The sequence below is a fragment of the Fomitiporia mediterranea genome (genome assembly GCF_000271605.1).
Source record: "Fomitiporia mediterranea MF3/22 unplaced genomic scaffold FOMMEscaffold_7, whole genome shotgun sequence".
Taxonomy (NCBI): Eukaryota; Fungi; Basidiomycota; class Agaricomycetes; order Hymenochaetales; family Hymenochaetaceae; genus Fomitiporia; species Fomitiporia mediterranea.
The window spans coordinates 2,032,766-2,043,149 of NW_006760392.1; the positions used below are offsets into that span (position 1 = coordinate 2,032,766).

The following is a 10,384-nucleotide window of genomic DNA, read 5'->3' on the forward strand; positions in this document are numbered from 1 at the left end:
CAGAGCCAGAGTGTGCTGGAGGACACTTGTGAGTGAGTCGACTGAACTAGAGAGTGGAGAGAACAAAAGCGACGACATAGTGGCAGGGCAGAGAGATACGGGAGATGGGGGTCAGAGGCAAGGAGTGAAATGCGACGTGCGTCATAAATGTTTTAAGTACAAAATTTCATGTGATACTCGAGCATTACATAAGTTGAGTCGTATTTACTGATAGTTCCTTTATGAAAAATAATCATTATAATGATAATTAAGATATTTATTAAGCTTGTAATCTTACAAAAAGAACTCCTACTTATTATAAACATTTATAAAACTTTCATACAGATTATAAGTATAGAAAATGTCTTATTATTATATTATATAATAGATATAAGTCTTTCTCTTCAAATATAATACTATTATAATACTTTTACTCTTTATATAAGACTATTAAAATATATTTACCATATTATATTAATGAATAATACTGATAGAGCCTTTATAAGAACATATAAGACTGATTTTTACCTTATAATAGAGTTAAATACAGATAATTACTATATATTCTATATATTAAACATATTGCACTTTATAATAACTATAAGATTATATATAGATTTTGACTTTTTCCTGACGTTGTAGAATAGACTTTATCAGATTCAACCCAGAATGTCTTCTGGTTACACAGTGCTACAGTATCTGGTAGTAAGAGTACTATCAGTATGACTATTACAGAACATTTCTGTAGCATATTCTGTCTTGGAGCACATCTGTTTTTTGAGTGCAGAAAGAGTGACACTAGCAGTACTGTTCAAACTCTTGCACATAAGCTTGCCATGTTTGACTCAACTGTAGAGGAAAATGTTATTACAGCCATTAAGTAGGACAATGATATTGCTCAGGCTACTGTAACAACCCAGTTTGAGAACCTTATCTGTAACCCTCTTGATTCGTCCAGAGACACTATACAGGGACTGGTTGTCATTGTCTTGATACACTAGATGAATGTGGAACTGAGAGATCAAGGCATGGCTTGATACAGACATTTTGAAAGGGGCTACCATTGCTCCTGAGGAACTTCTGATTTCTCATTACAAGTAAGAGAGAATCAGACATTGACCAGGCCTTCTCTTCTACAGACAATATCTGTACTGTTGAACTAGATCATACTTCAATCACTTGTAAAACCAACATTCTTCACTATATTGACTACAAACCAGTGGCTGACCTGGGTTGACCTGTGACCTGACCTGACCTGACCCATTCTGACCTGACCCAGAGGATCACTAATAGTAAAAGCCTATGAACAACATACAGCCTTGGTACTCTTCCAAAGAACAAATTGAATATACAACTGTCAGTAAGTAAATATCTATCTGGTTATCATTTACAGTCGTTTTCATACAGTTGTTTCAAAATTGAAGTCACATGCTGTTACACATGTGTCTTGGGTCACACCTTGTCAAAAAAGTAAGAAAAATGTGTTTTTCTAGTGTGTACTGACAATTACAGTCAGGTAGAAGTAGACAAAAAATTGAAAGATTGTACCTTTATTCTATATATGAAGTTTGCTTAAGATTTGGTTGAGGTAATAGATGGGAATAACTCAAACATAGTATATTTTCTCCCTTCTCTCTTAGTACCTACAGAACAACAATTATTCTAAACACTGTAAGAAAGCTCAAATAAAGTCCTATACACACTCTAAAAATAAGAAAGTGTCTTCTACTAGCATTGGAACATGTTTCAAACTTGTAAATATATCATTCTTTATCAAAAATAGAGAATATGTCTTACTCAGAACTTTTGATATCATTTGTACAGCTTCCATCATCCAGAACTCATGTCTATGTGACTCATTACACGGTAACTTAAGCAGACTGGTAGGGAAGATTTTTATAATAAATAAGTTTTATTTGAGTCACAAAAACAGCTAACAGATATAATACGACAGCATATTCAAAGCACGACTAATTCGATTGTAGTCCAGAGTCCAGTTTCTAAACACACAGTCATCCATTACATTGCGAGTTGTGGTGCATGTTGCGGGAAGGAGCAGGGCTACCCCGAGAAAGTCAGGCAAGTGATGCGAGACGAATCGTGGGGTCAACTCACGTTCAAGACATCATCGGCTTCTTTCCGTCCTTCACGCTCCTTTTCTTCGACTGATACTTGTCCTCCGGTAGTTCTCCCTCCTCCAACTCATCGGTCATTGCAGCGTCGCCCTCATCGCCTTCGCCCACTTTGCTATACTCGCCCTCGCCCTCCTCAGCGATATCTCCGAGAGGATCGTACGTCTCGTAATCCATTTCCATGCACCTAAAAACCTTCCCAAGTTTTACGGCAATGTCCGGGGCATTCTTAATGGGAAGTTTGGAGGTGTTATTCAGGGCACGAATCCACCTGGCACGCGTCACTTTGTCAAGCTGCAAAGGAATTTGGTTTGACAGCGTATCACGAAGAGGATGTGCAGCCCGTGTGCTGTAGTCTCTCAGTTCATTGGACTCGAGGAAGATGTCCCGCAAAACGCCTTCGTCTCGGAGAATTTCTAGGGCGTAAGCCGTTTCCGCGGCCTTGCGTAACTTGATCTCGGCTTCAATGTCTTTGCGGTCGGCCGGAGTTTTCGCATGATTCAATCGCCATTGGTCCTTAGCGGACCAGGTCGAGTAATAGTCATAGTGCACGGCAGAGTGCGAAGTGGATGATTTAGGGGTACGAAACACCCCGCCCGTGAATGCTTCCCGAGACGAGCGTGAAGATTGGCCGGTCTTCTTAATCGGGATAGGTGCATTTGCATGTACGGTCATCGGTGCATTGCCTGTTGATGTGGAGTCTGTTGGCGCGGTGGCTTCTGGAGTTGATGCGGTGCCCGCTGGAGGAACCACAATTGAATGCTGTGGAAGCAACGTAGGAACTTGTGGAAGCATGCCTGCACGGTGTGGAAGCGACTCGGGAACTGGCGGATTCGTGTCCTGAGGCTGTGGACGAGACGGCTGGGCTGGCAGAGTCGACGTCGCTTTCCCTGTCTGTGCACTAGAGAGCGTCACCGCGGGCGACAGGGGACGTGACGGCGGAATAAGAGTCGGACGGGTAGAAAGACTTGCCTGCGAGGGAGATGACTTCGGGCCCGTACCCTTTCTACCGTCATTATCCTTACCGCGACCGAGAATCGGTAAGTTTTTCACCTTTTCCGCGATTCCTGACCCACTAGACAGGGGTGCGTCCATTTTCTTCGACGTTTCCGGGTCAGATTTGCGGCCTTCACTGCTGTCTCGCTTGAAACGTTTCACCACTCGCATTCCGGCGCTTAGGATGGATGACATAGTAGGTGGGGTAATAGAACGATCTCTTCGATGAGACTTCCTCGCTGTCTCCGTCTCCTCCGTGGCCTTTGAAGCCTCCGTCACCTCGCCTGATGCAATGCGTAGTTTCAAAGCGGCATCTCGGTCCTTTTCTGCTTGAACACGGAGACCACTGATGTACCATGGTATCGCGTTGAGCCAGGAGTTGTACAACTGGTCGTCGAGTTTCCTGTACCACCTGGTCTGAATCTCACCGGTTGGAGTGTTGTAGGAGTAGTAAACCCTATCACTCGTAGCGATCTTGTTCCAGAACGTCAGCCAGTTGAAGTACCCATCCTTCTCGGAGACGTAGTACGCGCGTGACAATGGTAGATCGAGGTTAGAATCGAAGCTCAAGGTCGAAGACGCAGCAGGCGTCTTCTTAGAGAGGTCACCTAGAAAATTGAGCATGCCCAGATAAAATCGTTCTCGGGCCGAATCCACTGTCTGTCAGCGTATGATGTCGTCGTACGCGTCGGAATTCTTCGTCGTGTTCGTTAGATAAAATTTAGTGATAATCAATTGACCACGCACCTGTGCAAACACCTCCAACTCCAGCCTACTAATCCGATTCTCAGCCCCAGCCTGAGCTGTATCCACCGCGTCAACCTTTGCGTCAACCTCGACCAACTTCGTATCAACCGCATCGAATTTCGTCGCGTACATGTTGAGCTGACGCTCGAAGTGGTCCTTGACCCTGTTCACCGTATCCGTAAGATCGCGCATCGTTATTTTTCGACCCGTAGCCACAGCGCGCATCGACTCCGCACAATGGGTCTTCTCCGAAATTTCGTGGTCCGGCTTTCCTTCATCGATGGCTTTTTGCAGGTTCGCTTCGGCTTCCTTCACTCGCCTGTAGACCTCTTTGCCTATGGCACCTGAAAGATACGTTAGATCAAATCGATATGCGAGGAGGGAAGTGAGACGTGCTGTCGGATTGGAGAGAATCTGGAGGTGAGGTGCCTGTCGTCTCACCCGTAACTCCCGTTTCAATCGTTAGTCCCGTCTCAGATTCTGTGACGAGAAGGAGTTCGGGAATGAGGAGGGTGATGATATAAGAGACGTAAAACGAGAACTCACCAGCGCTAATTACTTCGCTATCGCGACGACCTGCAGGTAACATCTCGCCACTCGACTTATGAAGAGGTGCGAAATGCGCGGTCTTGCTCCCTGTGGCACGCTTCTGTGCCATGCTGCAGGTAATGGCGTCTCCGCGATGCTTGAGGGTGTGGTGTAAAGGCGAGAAACGCGACGAGCGATTGTGGTTGCGGTTGAAGAAAAGAACCGTGGCCATTTCATTCGGAGCTTCAATGATCCGAATTGAGTCAGCGTACCAGTGCAATAGCGCAATCTGCGTCTCACTCACCATCTTCCGCTGATTCCAAACCGCAAACTTGAAGGTTTCGTGCTGGTATAAAGTCAGAGACCGCAAGAATGTGGAATTGTAGGTATGGCATGGAACCTACACGATTGACAGCTGCCGTAATCCTCCCAAACGCCGCGATTTCAGCCCTTCGCGTTCCTCTTTTTCTCTCGTTGTTGCCAGGATGCCCGCCGCACGCGTCAGCAAGAAATCCGCAAAGCTGAAGGCCGCTGAAGAGAGTGAGGCGGTGAGGAAAGCGGCAAAGAAAACCAATCGAGGTCCCGGACGTCCGCGCAAGAACGCTGCAGGACTTGATACAAATGTGCAAGGCGAACATACAGGGAGGAAGCAGGCGACGACGCAAAAGCGGTCTCAAGGTAAAATAGCTGCAGAAACAGCTCGTCAGCGCCGTCAAGAAGCAATAAATAAACGTCGCACCAAGGTAAGTTGTATGCACGACTTGTAACGCGTACTGATGAATCGTCTGTAGCCTAGTGAAAAGCGTCTGGGATCCGATGACGATTCTAGCGACGGCCAGGACGACCCCGGCAGTGAAATGGACGAACAAGGCGGTGCTGATGTGTCCATAATGGATGTAACCCATGCCGCTGGTTTCAATTTTCCCGAAGATGACGAGGAAAAAGGCGAGGAAACCGATTCCCAAGAAGATGCGCTCGGGTCATTCGATGGGTCCAAGGATACTGCTACTGGCTTCTATGGATTTGGCAAGTTCATCTTTTATACAATGATTGTGGTGGAGCATTTGACAAATTATTCAGATCTGGACGATGGGAGCATCTCTTTTGGGCGAGCCAAGGCATACGGACTTATCACGTCGACCCCTCCACCTCAGAAAAGGCTCGGAAACGTCATTGAAATCATTGTAAAGGTATCTGATGGGGTAGGAACTCGGTCCATGCCGATTCATTCAGACATGACCATGTCTGATCTTTTGAACGCGGTGACCGAAACCACGAGGGCAACGTGTACAATCCACGCACTAGCATATGAGGCTCCCTGATGCAAGAAATCGGGATCTAAGGTCGAGCCCCATTACCTAGACAGTCAGAGCGCATTGGACGATTTGTTCGCGAATGTCAGAAAATTCCGAGACGAGCAAAAGCGAAACAAGAAAAAGAACAAGGCCGAGTGCTTGATCACGATCCGGAACCTCAGAAACCCGGTAATGTCCATTCCACTGTTGAATTTACACCCCGCTTATGCGGAACATACAGACGGCAAGCGCAAACCAGAAGAAGACCCAGCAGAAGACCGAGCCAACACCATTGGCCAACGCGAAAGACCAGTATGCTACCGAAATCCAGAAGATTGCCACACAGATCATTGCAAATTTCAAGTCTGACAGGCATGATGGTGGGGTGTGTGTAAGATTCAAAGGAATGCGAGACCACGTACCATATACACACACAGACGTTTCCGAACACGCAAAGTTATATGTAGGTTCTATATTCGACTGTCTGTTTGGTGATTTGACTTAACCCTTTCTAGTACAAAAAGGCTCCTAGTGTGACACTTACCGAGCCTCCGGAGGCTCTGAAACTCCTCAATAAAAGGTCAACTAGGGGTAGGGGATTGTTGAAAGCTGTTGACTCGGGTACAAAGAGTACCAGTCCCTCACATGTAGCCAACATTGAGGAGCAAAAACAAACACAGGTACATAAGGAGACGTCTCCATGAAGGAAAGCATGTAACTTTCTACTAGTGAAGTAATGACTACAAGACCTAACAGACGACTTGGAGAGAGGCTGAGACGGGTTCGACTACAATTGCCTTCTGCCAGTCTTCCACTCCTATAGTGTAAAGCAACTCAATGACATAAATGCTTTAGGGAAGGATCTTCTCTAGGTATAGTAACAGAAGCAGGACTTGATGTTACCATTAGATTTATACTGTGTATTGTTTGTTATACACAGGAGGACATGAAGGATGTAGTGTCTCAGGCATAGGTATTGCAACTGGGTGTCTACTCATATGTACATAATATTGTGCCTATAATACTATGTTAATGAATATAACTACAGTGTTAATAGAAAGTATAGTAGTCTGCTACACTTATAGACATCACTTCTCCATACAACTGCTTGTAAAGCTCTGTAAGCCTCTTGTTACCTGTATACTTAAACCTAGTATAGTATAATCAAGCTTTCAACACTGAAAATGCTAGCTCAATCAGATTAAAATTGGGTAAATATGTAGGAAGGAATTTGAGTTTTATCCCTCTGTTACAAACATTAGAACAGAAATAATAGAAATAATGGAGCTTACTAAGACTTAATAAGATTGTGGACTTTATCAGATTTATGAATAGAGTAGTTGTCTATAATAATAACAGTACTAGGATAAAGTTTGGCTACAACAGATTCAATAAAGGTATAAAATAATACTACATTGTATAATCCTTTTATAATCATACAGTCAAGCATACTATGAATAGTAATAGTTAGAAGGATAGAGCATTTAGGAAAAGATTAGTTCAAGTAAGAGAAAATTCCAGAATTACTTACTGTTTACCCTTGACAAAAATCTCCTTACAAATGGCCTGTTAGTTAGTTAATGTCTATACTATATTTTGCAACTCTGTACACTAGGTATATGTACTCTCATTAATAAAACAGGTATTCTCTGAGTCCTCCTCAGCTATCTTCATATAATACTGGACTCTTGCTTGCTTATTGTGTTATAATACTCTGTAAGAGATCTAAGTACAAAATCATTAATTTGTTTTTTCTTTCTAATTTTTAGTACTGTATTAGAGGACTCACCTTCTTTAGTGTAAAACCAGAATAATGTAATGCTCTCCAGACAGTAGAATCTGCAACTTTCTTACCACAAACACAGCTTAAAGTTTCTTACAGTTTATCTAAATATTAGTCATTCTAATAGTCTATTATACTAAGAAGGTACTATAGATTAGCTATTAGTTAGAGACAACAGAAAATTATAAAATATAAGCTTACCTGAGTATCTGTATAGTCTAAGACTTGTAGCCACTTATAATTAACTAGTACATCAAGTTCTACATTCTCTGTGTGTTACTAATGCCTTATAATCTGATAAACTGTCTATTCCTTAACTCTAGTCAGAAATAATATTTGGGCCACAGACAAAGTACCTCTCTAGTGTATCTGAAGAACTATTAAGTAAGCATCTTTAGAAAGGGTAGTCCTTTATAGTATAGCAAAAGTTTGTGGCCAGCAATGTAAACTATAGTTACAATCACCTGTACTAATTATGTGTTCATACAAAGTAATGTATTTTTGAATACAACTCCTTCATTTCATTATAAGTATAGTATGAATAAAGTTATATATTAGTTAGAATACAGTATATGTACAAATTAAAAAAGAAAAGAGAAGGTATCCTACTAATATCCTACTACTAATTGAGTAAAGAATAGTATAATTATATTAATTCAAAAGAAAATGTGTTTGTTTTAATATAATTCTTACTCAGAATTACTATTTCTATAGAAATAAGTATTCATGTGTATTATTCTTTATTAAAAAAAGTACTTAGAAAGACTTACATAGAATACAGTTTTTAATTAGAAAATAGTTTTATACATTAACACAATGACAAGTACTGTTTTCAGACTTATAGATTAATATGCACAAATAAAATTGCTTAATTTCTTACATATAATAGAGCTCTTATTTGAAAGATAATTTTTGAATGTTTAATAACTATATAACACTTTGTATTTATAGAGAAAATAGGTTTTTTGTTTAGTTTTTCTTACTTTTAGTAAAGTGTGACCAAAACACGTGAAATCTGTGTGTGACATCATTTTTGAAAACAACTGTAAATATAGTTGCACGTGAAAATCACATGATTTTGTCACATCAAGTACCAAAACACAAAAACACTTATATCTCAGCCAAAACTCAACGAAAATGTGTGGAATAAGTTGCTAAATTCATTATTTTAGAATATCTTTCATATACTAACAAGAATGAAGAAAATTGAGTAAAAATTGAGTGAAATATAGTACAAGATGTGGATTTTCTTTGTATCTCTCATTTTAATTTTTTCCTTACCTCAAAACCAGACATATAAGCCTGGAGAACTGTGTATTACAGTTGGATATACTAATACTTAATTTATATACTGATTTTTCTGTAAATTAACTATTCATTCTACTTTATTGAGAGAGGGTTAAAATGTGTAAAACTAACTATTTTTCCCCAGTCCTCCCTATACTCAATAAATCCTATTAATGCTCAAAATATATTCTTAAATTAAATATAGTGTATTATAGTATTTTACAACAAGTTTTATGTTAATATGTTGAGAATTGAGCTCAGAACAAATAGAAAAAGAAATATACTCATAATAAAATCTTTCACTCTATTCTAAGCTCAATTCTCAACATATTAATATGAAACTTGTTGTAAAATACTCTAATACACTTATATTTAATTTAAGAATATATTTTGAGCATTAATAGGATTTATTGAGTATAGGGAGGACTAGGGGAAAATAGTTAGTTTTACACATTTTAACCCTCTCTCTTAATAAAGTAGAATGAATGGTTAATTCACATAAAAATTAGTATATAAATTAAGTATTAGTATATCCAACTATAATAAACAGTTCTCCAGGCTTATATGTCTGGTTTTGAGGTAAGGAAAAAATTAAAATGAGAGATACAAAGAAAATCCACATCTTGTACTATATTTCACTCAATTTTTACTCAATTTTCTTCATTCTTGTTAGTATATGAAATATATTCTAAAATAATGAATTTAGCAACTTATTCCACACATTTTTGTTGAGTTTTGACTGAGATATGAGGTTTTTTGTGTTTTAGTACTTAATGTGACAAAATCATATGATTTTCACATACAACTATATTTATAAAAACAACTGTAATATACTAGTATTATATGAATACTATATATTTTTTCCTAATACTAAATTCTCTTTTTTAAATCATTAGAAAAATATTAAGTTAAAAGAACAAAGTCTCTACTATTTTGAGTAATTAATATTAACTAAGAAAGAGACTCTGTATTTACTAGTAGTTTACTTTTTTTTAAGTCCTTAAAAACTCTATAAATCAGTACTTTGCAAAGCATGCCTAAACTTTAATAATATTATATGATATTTTTGTAAGGTAGGCTAAAATACTAATATTAACTTTCTATTATAGAGTTTCCCTCTTTTTTTAAGTTAAATATAATAAATTCTGTCTTTTTTAAGTATTTTTAAGTAAGCTTTAAACAACTACTACTTACTACCCTTTTTATAAGTATTGTCACACCTGTGTTTCACATACTCTAACACATTTCAGCCAAAACAGTAAAAACTCAAGTAAATAGTAAATTTCTCTGTCAATTCTGTATGTTTCATACTATAAGCTTACTATACAGTTTACTACAGTTCTAAAGGTTCTGGGAGTTCTGTTCTGGAACTCTCTCACACAGTCTTAGGCCACACATACAGTCCCCAGCCCTGAGCCACTCATTCTTAGTTCTGATCCTAAGCTATACATATAGTTTCCTTTTTCACTTTGTATTACACATTCCTTTAGCCTAAGCCACTTTTCCTTTCTTCTCTAGTATATAAAGCTTATGTCTACACCTTTGTTGCACCAGTTCTTGTTTACTAACTATAACAAAGGTGTGTCTTATTATGTACTCTCAGTTCTTGTTTACTGACTATAACAAAGATACCTTTG

General features: G+C 39.2%; 2 protein-coding genes across 2 annotated transcripts; one reads left to right on the forward strand and one right to left on the reverse strand.

Moving 5' to 3' along the window:
* Positions 1-1,868: 1,868 nt before the first annotated feature.
* Positions 1,869-4,559, reverse strand: FOMMEDRAFT_20948 (uncharacterized protein). Its single transcript, XM_007267524.1, has 3 exons — positions 4,401-4,559; positions 4,251-4,334; positions 1,869-4,198 (listed from the first exon to the last, which is right to left on the reverse strand). The coding sequence occupies exon 3, from the start codon at positions 3,729-3,731 to the stop codon at positions 2,097-2,099; it is 1,635 nt and encodes a 544-aa protein (XP_007267586.1). The 5' UTR covers positions 3,732-4,198; positions 4,251-4,334; positions 4,401-4,559; the 3' UTR covers positions 1,869-2,096.
* A 126-nt stretch (positions 4,560-4,685) lies between these two features.
* Positions 4,686-6,710, forward strand: FOMMEDRAFT_20955 (uncharacterized protein). The gene is made up of 5 exons (XM_007267525.1): positions 4,686-5,125; positions 5,174-5,408; positions 5,463-5,866; positions 5,919-6,140; positions 6,193-6,710. The coding sequence occupies exons 1-3, from the start codon at positions 4,868-4,870 to the stop codon at positions 5,702-5,704; spliced, it is 735 nt and encodes a 244-aa protein (XP_007267587.1). The 5' UTR covers positions 4,686-4,867; the 3' UTR covers positions 5,705-5,866; positions 5,919-6,140; positions 6,193-6,710.
* The last annotated feature ends 3,674 nt before the right edge of the window (positions 6,711-10,384 follow it).

Excerpts from the sequence above, each read along its gene's own strand:
- FOMMEDRAFT_20948 (XM_007267524.1), bottom strand. The coding sequence starts at position 3,731 with ATGCTCAATTTTCTAGGTGACCTCTCTAAGAAGACGCCTGCTGCGTCT.
- FOMMEDRAFT_20955 (XM_007267525.1), top strand. The coding sequence starts at position 4,868 with ATGCCCGCCGCACGCGTCAGCAAGAAATCCGCAAAGCTGAAGGCCGCT. Across the intron at positions 5,126-5,173 it reads TAAATAAACGTCGCACCAAG|CCTAGTGAAAAGCGTCTGGG; the intron begins GTAAGTTGTATG and ends AATCGTCTGTAG. Across the intron at positions 5,409-5,462 it reads TACTGGCTTCTATGGATTTG|ATCTGGACGATGGGAGCATC; the intron begins GCAAGTTCATCT and ends CAAATTATTCAG.